Source organism: Erythrolamprus reginae, chromosome 3 (genome assembly GCF_031021105.1).
Source record: "Erythrolamprus reginae isolate rEryReg1 chromosome 3, rEryReg1.hap1, whole genome shotgun sequence".
NCBI lineage: Eukaryota > Metazoa > Chordata > Lepidosauria > Squamata > Dipsadidae > Erythrolamprus > Erythrolamprus reginae.
Genome location: NC_091952.1, coordinates 91539877 through 91555121, shown reverse-complemented (window position 1 = coordinate 91555121; position 15245 = coordinate 91539877). Strand labels below are relative to the sequence as shown.

The 15245-nt window shown below is 39.4% G+C and overlaps 1 protein-coding gene across 1 annotated transcript in view; it reads right to left on the bottom strand.

The window, feature by feature from the left end:
* Positions 1-14963, bottom strand: part of AK5 (adenylate kinase 5) — a 148785-nt gene extending 133822 nt beyond the window's left edge. Inside the window, exons 1-2 of the mRNA XM_070746199.1 lie at positions 14231-14963; positions 3188-3374 (exon numbers count right to left, since the gene is read on the bottom strand). Coding sequence (XP_070602300.1) covers positions 3188-3374; positions 14231-14290 — 247 coding nt within the window. The 5' untranslated portion in view covers positions 14291-14963. The remainder of the gene's footprint in view (positions 1-3187; positions 3375-14230) is intronic.
* Between the last annotated feature and the right edge of the window lie 282 nt (positions 14964-15245).

Below are 15245 nucleotides of genomic sequence, written 5' to 3'. Positions count from 1 at the left end.
TGGATTTGACCGTGGGTCTTCCTGACCCGAATCCAACACTAACCATTATATGATATTGCATTTCTTTAAATAATTTATTTTGAAGCATTGCTAGCCATCTACCTATACTTGTTTTATAGGAAACAGAACTAAAATAATTCAGTTAATACATGTCTCTGGAACCAGCTCCCCCCCCCCCCCGAGATTAGGATTGCCCCCACCCTCCTTGCCTTTCTCAAACTCCTTAAAAACCCCCTCTGCCGTCAGGCATATGGGAATTGAGATATTTTCCCCCAGGCCTATATAGTTTTATGTATGGTATGCTTGTGTTGTATGTTGTTTTAAATAATGGGTTTTTAAATTTTAAATATTAGATTTGTTCTCTGTATAGTTTTTATTATTGTTGTGAGCTGCCCCGAGTCTGCGGAGGGGGGCGGCATGCAAACCTAATTAATTAATTAATTAACAAACAAACAAACAAACAAATTAAACAAATTAAACAAATTAAATAAATTAAATAAAATTAAATAAATAAATAAATAAATACATAAATCCTGCGGTTGTGGGCATAGCAGCTGCTACTGAGAAGCGAGGAAGTGGCCTTATAGTGGTCTGACCTGGCTTTCAGGCCAGCAGGCCATGGGAAGTCAAAGCGCTGATGGAAATGGAAATTGCGAGGGGGAGCCACCATCTCCATGCCAAACACCATTCAGAGTAGTCCTAGGAATTGAGTGAACCAAGTCGCAGCTTCTTGCCTTTTTAGTGCCGAGAACGGTCATTTTCTGCAGGAGGAAAACTGGCAGGGGATCTACTGCCAAAGTACAGCTTCCCCCCCTTTTCCTTTTAAATGAAAAATTGTTGCTGTCTAGTGTTTTGAGCCACCATGGGAGGCATGGGCAGAAGGCTGCCTTTTCTACAGTATCCCCTTCCCCTCTTTGAATCACCCTGCAGACAGGGGCTCTGCCTTTGAAGAAACAGGTGGGCAATTTGTATCGAGGATTCTGGGAGGGGGATGCATTGCCCTCAAGTATGGAGAGTAGGGCAAGAGAATGCTCTGTGGTTTGCTTGGGCAGTCAAACAAAATGTCTTGGGGTTTCAGAAGGGGAGAATGTGCTTCAGAATATACAGCTGTATCTATCAGTGAGTGGTGTCAAGTTAGCCACACCCACCCAGTCACATGACACCACCACAGAGCCAATAGCCACTTCACCCCTGAAGTGAATGGTTTCTTATATACTCTTGGTTCACAAATAGATGGCCCCAGAATAATTCTTACACTATATTAAAACATTTTTGTTTCCTTTACTTAAAAAGATGTCCTCTAAAAACCTAACTATGTAGTTTGGAACATGTGTCCAATTTAAACAAATCGTGTCATTGAGACAAGAAAGAAACAAAAAAAGGTTTATAATAATCTGTTATGTAGAGTTTTGAATGACTTGCAGTGCCTTTTACATTGATAGGAGGAGATGAAAATGCATGCTAACCGATAAATGTCTTTGCAAGTTCAATTTTAATTTGATTTTAATGCGCCTTTTTAGAGTCATTTGTTAAAATATTACATGGCTCATTTAATCGTACTGACTGTAATTCACATAAACCTGAAAATAGTTTAATTGCTTTAAATTTTTTGTTATGGGTTCATTCATAAAAATTAAAGAAATATTTTTCTCACAATACATTAAGCTATGAACATGATTTTGGCATGGTTTTAAATAATGACAAATCTAGTGATTGCTCTCTAGGTGATTTAACTAATCCATATTAATTGTGTCCTCAGTATGATTATGTTGGCATTACTTCTCTGCAAGCAAGTTTTTCATTGTTGCTTGGTGAAATATATTTCAAATGCTTTTGTGGCAAAGTTAGAAACCATATGGCATTATGCCATTATTCAATTGCTGAATAACAACCTTTTTTTTTTTTACAAAGGTTGTTGTCTTTATAAAACTATTTAAACATTAAAAAGAATAAAATGCATTTACTTTCATCATAAATACAATCAAAGAGGAGGAAATAGTAATACAGTGTTCCCTCGATTTTTGCGGGTTCGAACTTCGCGAATAGCCTATACCACGGTTTTTCAAAAAATATTAATTAAAAAATACTTCGCTGTTTTTTTCCTATACCACGGTTTTCCCACCCGATGACATCATATGTCATCATCAAACTAATAATTTTTGCAAATAAATAACAAAAAAATAATTATTGTTAATAAATAATTATGTTTATAAATATAAGGATCACTAAGTGTCTTATTCAATGGTGAGTACCAGTAATAATGATGAGTAAATGGTTGTTAAGGGAATGGGAAATGGTATTTTAGGGGTTTAAAGTGTTAAGGGATGGCTTGTGATACTGTCCATAGCCAAAAATGGTGTACGTATTTACTTCCGCATCTCTACTTCGCGGAAATTCGACTTTCCCGGGCAGTCTCAGAACGCATTCCCCACGGAAATCGAGGGAACACTGTACTGTAATCACTTTGCCAATGTCAGAGGTCACTTCAAAATAACAATTAACTGTAAATATTCTGTGATAAAGAGAAATATCTTAGTTTGTAGCCAAAGTATAACCATTTTCTGTTATCCAGAAAATAACATTCCATACACGAAGTTGTTCATTTAGCAACCCTTGAAGTTACAATGACACTGAAAAAAAGTCCTCATACTTAAGACCACCACAGTCCTTCAGTCCCCACGCTTAAGACCACAGTATCTTCCTGTCAGTCACATGATCAAATAATTAATAATAATAATAATAATAACAACAACAACAACAACAATAATAATAATTTATTAGATTTGTATGCCGCCCCTCTCCGCAAAACTCAGACTCTTGCCAACCGGCATAAATTCATGATGGTCATATTGTCTTGGAGTGATATAATCACCATTTGTTATCTTCCAGACTGGTTTCCAATGAGCAGAGTCAACAGGGGGAAGTTGGTTTTGCTTTTAATGAACATGCCATTCATTTAACAACTGCAATAATTCCCTTAACTGAAGCAAAAAATATTGTAAAATTTGGCATGACTAATTTAACAACTGCTTTATTAGCAATGGAAATTCTGGTCATTAGTCAAGGACTACCTATAAAGTACAGTATTTGCTACTTCCATTCCATTCTCAAAACACTATGTAATCATTTATCAGGTCTATCCATTTCCTTACCACAAGCTGAAATTTAAAATTTAAAATTATCTTACCATTCCTGAAAAATGCTCTTCTTGACTGGTTGCCGTTTAGTGGGGGCAGTGACCTTTTTTCCGGACTGACAAAAGTGTCCCATTTGACTTTTTCTGCTCCCCCTAGTTCCTTTACTTTTTGTAAGCAGCTTTCCAGATACTCCACGGGATCATCAGGTTTGCAGCACATTAATCCATTCAGCAAACTCTGCAACATAAGAGAATGACCAACCAATGTAATTGAATGAAGGCGGAAATAAATATATAGTCTAGGGTCGAAGAATTCTGGAGCAGTACTGGATGGCAGCAAAAAGTTAAATTTTCTACATCACTGGAGTCATTTAACTGACACCAGTATTTTTATAGATTAAGCAGGTAACTCTATTATAGACTAAACATTTTAAATCCTTGCTTTTTCATACCTAAACATATGCTATCATACCATTCCTTTTCGAAGTAAGCAATATTATGCAAACCACAGAGCGGAAGACAGAAAAGAGAAAAGGTCTTGAAACCAGAAAGGAAAGGAAATGAGCTAAATCCAATTTATTCCAACTCTATTTATAATAATTATAATAATTATAACAACAACAACAACAACAACAGCAACAACAACAACAGAGTTGGAAGGGACCTTGGAGATCTTCTAGTCCCACCCTCTGCTTAGGCAGGAAATCCTACACTACTTCAGACAAATGGTTATCCAACATCTTCTTCAAAACCTCCAGTGTTGGAGCATTCACAACTTCTGGAGGCAAGCCTTTCCACTGATCAATTGTTCTAACTGTCAGGAATTTTCTCATTAGTTCTAAGTTGCTTCTCTTCTTGATTTACAACACCTCTTCATATTTTCGGATTCTCGAGAGATTTCTCGCTACCCATACCACTCATTTCATACATTGCTTTCATTTTTAGTCTTGTTTCCAATTTTGTATTATGCCACTGACTAAAAGATACAATAAGTACAAGCTCTAAAATTAAAATGTGGTTTATTAAACCTATAAATTCATACTCATAAAGCTGCAATATAGAGTCTATGATTGTTTTCGTAATAATGTAAATCATCCACTTTTCTATAAAATAGCTGTCTCATACTATATAGAAAATACAATCAAAGAGGAGGGGGAAATCAATATTTCCATTTCAACTTGTGAACTGACAAATAATGAGGCTAGCACAGATATAACCCTCCCTTTCAATTTAATTGCGTGTCTTTCTATTTTTAAGGCAAGTCTGTAAGAGTGATTTTAATTCCATGCTACATGTACAATATATACAATAAACAGCCAAATCTCAACATTCATATGCTACACATTGTAAATTGCACTGACAAATTCCCTGGTGTGTAGACGTTGGGAAGTTGCTAAAAGTGATATTTTATTTTATTTTATTTTTTATTTTATTTATATTGCTACCTATTCGCCATGACGACTCAAAGCCGCTTACAGAATAAAATTTAAAACATTTAAAACAATAAAAACTAACAAAAAGAATCAAATAAATTAATATAGTGCAATGTAACAGAATCATTTTGCACCAACTGGAGCATCTGAAATCAGGCTGCAAAAGTGACAGGTAAGGGTGCGATGCTCCATTTGTGCACATTAAACCATCCTCTCCTTCTGTTGCCACTGCCCACCACTGCCACTTCCAATCCATGGAACTGGAAAGGTTGGAGACTATTGAGGTAACATACAGATAGTCCTCATTTAGCAACTGTTTGCAGTTACAACAATGATGAAAAACATTACAACCAATCCTCACAATTACAATCTTTACAGGTCTACAAAGCGAAGAAAGCAAATAAAGATCACAAGCACAGTCGCAGTTTCATTTAGCTACCACTCCACTTAGCAACCATGTTGGGAGTCTCAATTGTGGTCAGTAAATAAGGACTACCTCTACTTTGTAGACAACTTTATCAGAGTGAAGTATTTAGCTGTGATACCAGCAAGGCAATCTAGAGCTGTGAATTAAACTATAGATTAATCCAGTTGAAAAGCATCCAAGTATGTACCATTTCTATACTGCTGCTAAATTGCAGAAAAAGCAATTGCTGCCAACCTGCCTTCCATTAAGGACCTGTATACTGCACGAGTCAAAAAAAGGGCGGGGGAAATATTTACTGACCCCTCACATCCTGGACACAAACTGTTTCAACACCTACCCTCAAAATGTTGCTACAGAGCACTGCACACCAAGACAACTAGACACAAGAACAGTTTTTTTCCGAATGCCATCACTCTACTAAACAAATAATTCCCCCAACACTGTCAGACTTTCTACTAAATCTGCACTTCTATTCTACTAGTTTTCTCATCATTCCTATCACCCATTCCTCCCATGTTGACTGTAACTTGTTGTTTATATCTTAAGATTTTTATTAATATTGCTTCTTCATTGCTTATTTGACCCCTATGACAATCATTAAGTGTCGTACAAATGTATATTTTATTTTATGTACGCTGAGAGCATATGCACCAAGACAAATTTCTTGTGTGTCCAATCACACTTGGCCAATAAAATTCTATTCTATTCTATTCTGTTCTATTCTAAGAAAACAACATGAACCTCAGAAAGTGAATCCTATTTAAGCAATATTTTATTTAGGAACACTTATTTGGAAGGAAAACCCAGTGATAATTGTTTCCAATCACCAAGGATTGGAATGTAGCCCTACTTTCATTATAAATACATGTGCTTAGAATTTCACACACCAAGAATATATAAAAGAATTATGTACCATTGCACTGAAAAAGACAATTGGGACAATTTTATTAGCAGCTGTTTGATTCAGCCAAAAGAGCCTGTAAATAAATGTTGTAAATGTAACACAGCATTGTACTGTCCAGGACCAATTTGCTTGCAGGCATTCTACTTTTTATATTGGGCTAGGAAGGCTAAAAATTTAAAATACTATATTTTAATAATATACAACATTTGTAAAACAGTAACTTTACATAACTGTTATTTCACTCCAGGCTTGCAACAGTTTGCCTCTAACACAGCTAAAAAACAACCACCACTTTGGAAGCATGTGGGTCACATATTTTCACAGCACTCTTCAGAAACGTTTAAAAAAGCCTTTTAATTTTAAGGTTTGCAATTTTCTAAGTTTTAAAATTATACCAGGAACATCACTGCTGCATAAATTAACTACTATTCGATTGTTGTGACCTGGAAGAGACAGATGGATCCCTGCCACAAGCAAATTTCTTTCTCTTCTCTGTCTGGAGAAGACAGAGAATTTTAATTCAGGAATGCACAAAGCTCTGCTGGATTGAAGATCATCTAAAACGTCTGTCTCAGCCTTTTCCCTCTAGCTCAACCAGGTTTTGAAGTCCTTTTTATCATTTCTTTTGAACGTCAGTTTTGAATGGGAATTTATTTATCAAATTTACATAGCCACCCAATTTTGCATTTGAGGCATTGCAGCTGCCCCACAAACACCCAGAAAAGAGGTTTTTACCTACCCAGAGTACTTGGGACAAACTTGAATAGAAATCCACATAGCAACAATTACATAACTGTGCAGGGAAAAAAACAGGGATCAGCCTATTCCCTATCATTTTCTTTGTGTAATTCCTGCACAACCTACTTTAAATTCATTTGTAAACTATGTTAGCAATAAGAAAAGGACTTTGATGTATAGAAACATAGAAATATAGAAGACTGACTGCAGAAAAAGACCTAATGATCCATCTAGTCTGTCCTTATACTATTTTCTGTATTTTATCCCAGGCATGTTTAAATTCAGTTACTCTGGATTTATCTATCACGTCTGCTGGAAGTTTGTTCCAAGGATCTACTACTCTTTCAGTAAAATAATATTTTCTCATGCTGCTTTTGATCTTTCCCCCAGCTATCCCATTGTTGCTTTATCCTAATAAACTTCCCAAAGTCAAAATGTCTTCTTGGTGGTTAGTATCTAAAGGGCGTCACAGGATTATGCTAATTTCAGGTAAATTTAAATCTTTATGACAAAAGATCTATTTATCCTTTTGACCTTTGTCTTTATTTTTCTCTTCTTCTTTTCCTTTCCCCTGCTCACCTTGTTCTGGAAATCTAATTTTTCTCTTAATATTATTCCCATTCCTCTGGACCTGATTGTATATTCAGATGAAATGTTATCTTCTTATAGTCAAACACAGGCTGTCATACCTTTGTAGTCGTATCTAGAATAGAATTCCCTTTTGAATCTTCTAAAACCGTAGCAAACTACCAGAGCGTCTGACAACAAGCCTGAATAAGTCTTTACATGTGAGGATTTTACAGTCTGGATACCAGTTACATAACAGTCTTCCTAAACTATGAAATGAAATGATTGTATTGCCCTTAAAAGACACCTACTGATAATATAATCTCAGATACAGTGGCAAACTGGGGGGGGAGGGGATTAAATGTGCACCTATTAAAATATTTATAATATTAACACTTAAAAACATACTTAAGACCACAACTGAGCCCAAAATGTATGTTGTTAAGTGTTAAATTGATTAAGTGAGTTTTGCCCCATTTTATGACTTTTCTTGCCACAATTGTTAAGTGAATCATTGCAATTGTTAAATTAGGAACATAATTGTTCAGTGAATCTGGTTTTCCTATTGACTTTGCTTGTCAGAAGGTCACAAAAGGGGATCACATGACTCCAGGACACTGCAGCTGTCATAAATGTGAGTGGCTTGTCAAGAATCCAAATGTAAATCATGTGACCACGGGGATGCTACAACGGTCATAAGTGACAAAAATAGTAGCGTCACTTTTTTCAGTACTGTTCTAATAGTCATTAAACGAACTCTTGTAAGTTGAGGACTACCTGTCCTTTATAGAAATTATAAACGTCCCCCAATTCCATTAGGGAGCCCGCAAAATATAGTAAGCCAAGGTTCGACAAACCCAGGCGCCTGGTCGCCAGTGGCGCCTAGAAAATGTTGTCTGGCGCCTAGAAAATGTTGCCTGCTGTACTGTATGTCAGCGTTTCCCAACCGGTGTGCCGCCTGGGCAGGGCGCTGCGGTGCCTCTGACCTCTCCGCTCCTGCCCGATGCCGGGGTTTCTGGCGCTCTCCTGCTGGGTCCCAAAGAAGGCAGGCAGGAAGGAGAGCTCCATTCTTCGCGCCTTTTTCCCGCCTTCCTTCTTTGGAGCCCAGCAGGAGAGCGCCAGAAACCGCGGCATCGAGCAGGAACCGGGAGGTCGGAGGCACCGGCACGGCAGCGCCCGCCCAGCTGAAGGTTCCCTGTCGTCATCGGCAAGTGTCCTTTGGGGCCCGGCGGGAGGGCACTGGCGGTGGGAGCGGGGGGGGGGGGCGCGGCTGCAGCGGCACAGGCAGTCGCGGGGAGATGGCGGGGGGGAGCGGGGGGCGGCTAAAGCGGCCCCGGGCACCGTTCCCTGTACGCTTTTCCAGGGGCGCGCAGGGAGCCGCGGCCACCCGCCCGCCTACCGGATTTCCCTCCGCGCGGCTGGGGAGGTGGATTCGCCGCCCCCGCCAGCCCGATCTCCCTCCAGTGGCTGGTGACGTAGTTCTACCGCCCTCGCCAGCCTGATCTCCCTCCGTGGGGGGGTGGGGGGGCGACGAACCGACGACCGGGGGCTGTCCGTCCGTGTTGGGTGGTGCAGGGCAGGCACAGGCAGCCCCAGGGGAGAACAAGGGAGGGAGAGAAAGGAAAGAGAGAGTAAGGGAGGGAGAGAAAATTGAATGAAGGAGGGAGAGAAAGAAAGAGTAAGAAGCAGAAAGGATAGAGAAAAAGGAAGAGAAAGGGAGGGGGAGAAAGGAAAGAGGGAGGAAGGGGGGGAGAGAAAATTGAATGAAGGAGGGAGAGAAAGAAAGAGTAAGAAGTAGAAAGGATAGAGAAAAAGGAAGAGAAAGGGAGGGAGAGAAAGGAAAGAGGGAGGAAGGGGGGGAGAGAAAATTGAATGAAGGAGGGAGAGAAAGAAAGAGTAAGAAGTAGAAAGGATAGAGAAAAAGGAAGAGAAAGGGAGGGAGAGAAAGGAAAGAGAGAGAAAGGGAGAGAAAGGGAGGGAGAGAAAATTGAATGAAGGAGGGAGAGAAAGAAAGAGTAAGAAGTAGAAAGGATAGAGAAAAAGGAAGAGAAAGGGAGGGGGAGAAAGGAAAGAGGGAGGAAGGGGGAGAGAAAGAAGATATGAAGGAGGGAGAAAAAGAAAGAGAGATAGGAAGGAAAGAGGGAGAGAAAGGAATGAGAGAGAAAGGGAGGGAGAGAAAGGGAATGAAAGAGGGAGAAGGGGTGAGAGATAGAAAGGATAGACAGAAAGGGAGAGAAAGGAAAGAGAGAAAGGGAGGGAGAGGAAGGAAAGAGATGAGAGAGGAAGGAGGAGACAGAGGGGGTGAAAGCGATGTCAGGTGGAGACTCGGCAAAAAACCAAGTTTGCTTAAAAAAAATTCTGGCTCCTAAATTTTTTGGCTGGCTCCTAGATTCTGAACAACTTTGTCGACCCCTGTAGTAAGCAGTAGGTGTGTTGTAAAGAAGAGCACCCCAGAGGACTGAAAAATCAAAACACACTCATATGCATATTTCCCAAGCAAAATTCTCTGACTACTGAAATACAGCTTGTCAAATTATTATGTCAGGCCTCTACAACAATTCTAATACCTATTCCAAGCAACCCTCTCATCGTTTTTCCAATCCTTGTTTTTATTTTTTGGGGGAAAGTTACGGTATTCTAATCCTTGCAAAGGCCTAATGAACCTCTTTCCCCGTGCATGGTCAGGACAGATATGTCAACATGTAAGATATTCTTTATTTACAAAAATGAATAAAGGAAGCAAAATTCACCTTTTAAATGGAAACCGTAATTATTTCCAATCTCAAGAAGATTTACATCAGTATATTTCTCACAGAAGATTTACTCAGCCTTCCATCCTTCCAAAGTCAATAAAATGGGGATCCAGATTGTTGGGGACAATATGCTGAGTTGTTATGCTTAGAGAGGGAGGTAAAGCACTGGAAAGTGGTTTATAAGTCTAAGTGCTATTGCTATTTATATTAATTTATTTATCTACTGCATGGTTGCCTAATGAATTGTCTGGGCTGCATTGAGTGAAGAGGGATTTGTTTTGGGCCACATATAAAATATATAATATTGTTAACATATATAAATAAGAAACTTCCTTTATTTTTTAATTGTCTTATGTGGCCACATTACTAGCTATTCAAAACTGAATGAAGCCCACACACTGCAGGTTGGTCTACTATATATTTTTATTTATTTATTTATGTATTCTTTGTCCAATATACAATACATATGGAAGAGAATAGACATTAAGTAATATACCGTATATAAAGATAGAAAGTAAAAAAGAAGAGAAGTAGATGGGAGGGAGAGAATATATATGATATAAGAGATAAGGAGAGAATATATATTACAGTATATAGATAGATAGATAGATAGATAGATAGATAGATAGATAGATAGATAGATAGATAGATAGATAGATAAATAAGGAGAGAATATATATGATATATAAGATAAGGGAAGACAATTGGACAGGGGACGATAGGCACATCAGTGCACTTATATACGCCCCATCTCTCATTAAACATTCCAGAATTATTACCCATCAACCTTGCAGTTGTATATCTAAAATAGGGTTTAGAAAATACAAGAAACAAGACTGGAAAGTCTTTTGAATATTAAATAGGTTGCATCATGATATTTAAGAGAACCAATTTGAAATGTTTAATAATGATTGAAATTAAAGATGTTCTAGTTTATATAGATGGAGATCCTCCTGAGATCCATGTGGTTCCCATACTAATGGCATTTTGCACTCTATTTTAATCTTGGTTTGCCCAACGATAAGCCATCCAGAGATGACACTTAAATCAATCCAATAAATAAATAAATAAATACTGCTATCATCTGCTCGTATAAGTTACATTCTCTCAGGAGAAGTGGCTTGGGTCTCTAGGAGGACAGTTAAAAAGAAACTCTTAGATCCCATCTGAAAATGTTAGGATGCTTTGAAAATTTTGTGTGATAGTTTTGTGAATCTTAATTATGTGTGTCATTTTGTTTATAACCAATATTTGTTCTGTTTGGATTTTATAAACTATCTTGATTGTCCATAGGGCAGAGTATGAATGAATGAATTAACAAATAATACTATTTAGCTAATCAGTTCAACTAGACTTACTTTAAATGGATGGATAGGATTATATGGTAAGGATACAATATCATATACATTTATGAAGGAACATTTATGAACAAACTCTTGTACGCAGTGGGGCTTTCTGGACTTTGGGAAGCGAAGAATGGTGAACTTAAGACAGTTCTACTAAAAAAGCTGAAGATTAAGCAAAATGAAAAATCAATGAGTAGACCAACTCTTCATAATTCCTCTCCAGAAAAAGAGTGCACTTGAGACCACTCACAAGTGCTCTATATTGTTGCTTTTTGCAGAAAACTACAGAACAGAATTCCCCAATGGGTTCAGAGAATAGCTATCTGGCTTACCCCAGGGCTGGTATTTTTAAAACCACTGGGTTCATATAATTCCTTTTTCTAATCACTTTCAGAAATTGTTTAACTGCTTTTTAAGCTATTAGGAACCTTTGGATTGACAAGGCGGAAAAATTTTAAACGTTCGGGAATAAACAGCAAAGGGGTAATTACAGTTTTGATTTTAGTTAGAAAGTCCAGATAAATTAAAGAATAAGACTGAAATTATACGAATCCTTCTTGTGGGAAAATACTGTTGCTTTGATTAAACAAAACAAAACACCAGGCTAGGTTGGGACTCTAAAGATTAAATTCTTGAGGAAGCATAAGGAAGTACTGATTACATTTAAAGGAGAACAACACTTACATTTGATGTACTAATACAGAATGGAGCAAAATGTTTTAACATTCAATCTACTGAAGGGAATTTTTAAACAATGGACCAGAAATTAATTTTAAGAGTGTCTACCTGCACAGATAGACTGCATTTATATGTAAGAGGAACAAAATACTAAAGGTGGGATAAAAATAAATAAATAAAATTTACCAGACAAGACTGAGACTGATTAATTTTTTAAATGGTAAACTACAAGAATGATATGGAAAAAGATGCGACACCACACATACAAAAGAAACCAGCTGATGCCTTAATAATTAAAAGGGATATGCAAATAAACCAAGACAGGGATATGGAGGATCTTCCTCTATTGGATCTATAAAAAACATTTTTTAAACCTTTGAAGAACTTTGTGAAAAAGGATGAAAATGAAAAGAGATAAACTTTTAGGCCATTATCAAGATTGTTACAAGTAAGAAGGAGGAATATAAAGTTAGTTTAGTTGATCTAGGTTAAAATAGGTATGTTGTGATCACTGGTAACCTTAGTGGGCTTTTGTTGATCAGGACTGAAATGACTAGGTTTTAAACTATTTGTTTATAAATAAGAGATGCCATGTGAGAGGAAGATGTCATGTGTTGCATTTTAAGTTGATGATTATTAACACTGTAAAAGGGAACGTTATTTCTTTATATATTTCTTTTATTTTTCTTAAACATGTTGTGTTTCTCTTTTCTATTTCATTTTTTATTCTCTGCATCTTATATTTTTTGCTTTTCATTATTTAGTTTGTAATGTTTAATAACATTAATATCTAAAAAAGAACTCGGGACATTATACCGCTAGAATCTAGTCTAGAATTTGCTGTTTATGGTCTAATGATTAAATAATACAATCCAAATGATTTGAGATGCCCTATTTAAGTTATCCATACCAGTCAGTAAATCACAAATGTATTTTTTTTCTTAGAACAGTCATTTAGAATAAAAATCTTTAAAGTCTTCCTTATTGTCATACGACATATAAAAATCTTTAGCATTTTTATTACTAAAAACAGTGACAGTGTAAGTAATCTTCTTGAAGCATTTTTTCTTTTACATTCAGGTAATTGTGTTTCAGACAAAATCTTTTGGATCACATCATATTGCACTGTAAAAGCAAAGAATGCCTAAAGGTCAGCTGTGACTACAAGCCATGTTCCTATGAACTCACAAGGAACGCCACCTGAATGAAATGCCACCCGGCATGAATGAAACAACATCTGCCCGTAGGCTTCTTTCACGTCGTGGATGCAAAAAACGGGCAAAGTTTCCCAACCCCATTAATGCAAAACAATATGAAGGAAAATGGCACTGTTTTTTTTTCTTTCTGCCTGCTGATTAGCGATTCTACACACATTTCTCCATGACAAGGTTAGAAACCAACACTGGAAACAAAGTCAATGGCGAAGCCAAGGCAACCAGAAGTAAAAGGTTGCTGCTTCACAGAAGGGCAGGACAGGATGAGTGAGAAAGACCACAAAGGTGGTGGTGATGAGGGAGGAAGGGCAGTTGAGAAGATCTACACTACAGCAACCACCTGGAAGCCAAGGGCATCTACTGAGGAACCTCAAGGCAGATACCTTGCCAGTGGGCACACATGTTCCAGATGTTCCAAGCCTCCTTTGTCAGTGACTCCTAAGAATGAAGAGTTCTAAAGCTGCCAGCCAGATATCTTCTAGGGCAGTGTTTCCCAACCTTGGCAACTTGAAGGTATCTGGACTTCAACTCCCAGAATTCCCCAGCCAGCATTCGCTGGCTGGGGAATTCTGGGAGTTGAAGTCCAAATATCTTCAAGTTGCCAAGGTTGGGAAACACTGTTCTAGGGGTATTTGGAAACCCCCCACCCACCCAAAACAAACCCTTTAACCTCTATTTTAGATCATCTGCCTCCAGCTTGGAGAGACCAGCAGCAGCGGGTTGAAGGACGCCCGAAGCGAATGCATGGACAAAACCGGTCACTTTCCCTTCCACCCACTCAGTGCTTTTCCCCTCCACGATCCTATCTTCCCTCTTTCTTTCTTTCTTTCTTTCTTTCTTTCTTTCCTCCCGCCTCGCCCCGGTCCCTTCTTCGTCTTTTTTTAACATCTTCAACCTTTTTTCTCCCTCAGGCGCTCCTGGATTCTCGGCACCGTTTCCTCCGAGTTTGGGGAAACTTGCTCGGCTGCTCGCGTGGATGGGAGCGACGGCCGAGGTATTCCGAGGGTCACCTGCGGGCCGGGATGCGCTCGTACCTCGAAAAGCTGCGGGATCTCCCGCCTGGTCAGGTAATCTTTGGCGTCGCAGCTGCTCATGACGGCCCGGCGGAGGAAGGGCGATCGCGCGCGGTCGGGGTGGCTCGGCTGGCGCTTTAGGAGCCCGGCTCTGGTCCTTTTCGCTCCAGCGCCTCCGGTCCTCCTCGCCACTCGCCAAAACTGCTCGCTCTGTGGGAAGGCAAGGCGATCAGAGAGAAGAAGAAGCGGTGGCGGCGGCAGAAGCAGCAGCAGCAGCGCCTCCGCTTCCTCGCCCGAGCTGCCTTTACCCCTCCCAGCCCAACCCGCGCGCCGCCAGTCAAGCTGGGGCTGCTGGAGGTGGGTGGGAGTGGGTGGCTGCTCTAGGAAGGGAGGGAGGAGACTGGCTCCGAAGCGCACGGTCGCCCTTTTATTTATTTATTTATTTATATTCATTTTCATATTTTTTAAATATTATTTTAGATATTTTCTTTCCACGCGTACGCGCGCGCGCGCCTGCTGCACGTGGCGCTCCTTTAAAAAAAAAGGGAAAGAGGCGGCGATCGAGCCGGTCGTTCGTAGCTTTTCCACGGTGTGTGGGTGTGTGTGCGCCCTGAGAGCGTGGACGCCGATCCCGTAGCCGAAAGCCTTTTTCCCTGAATCGGCGCCCAACGATCGCCGGGCCCCTTGGCAAAGTTTACGCGCTACGAAGCGCAGGATTTGTGCAACCTCGAGCTCAGCCTTCGCGTCCGGCGGCTGATCTCGGGGGTTTCTCCACTCGAACGGAGTGCAGGGGAAGGATACTGCAAAATCTGCATTCTCTTCCCCACTCCAGGGGAAGGATACTGCAATGTCAGGAGGCATTCCATGGGACTGGGCAGCGTATAAATCAATTAAATTAAATTAAAATCCCCATTCTCTTTCCACTCCTGGGGGAAGGATACTGCAAAATTCCCACTCTAGGGGAAGGATAGTGCAAAATCCTTACTCCCACCCCATCCTGGGTGACTAATACTGCAAAATCCATATTCCCATCCAA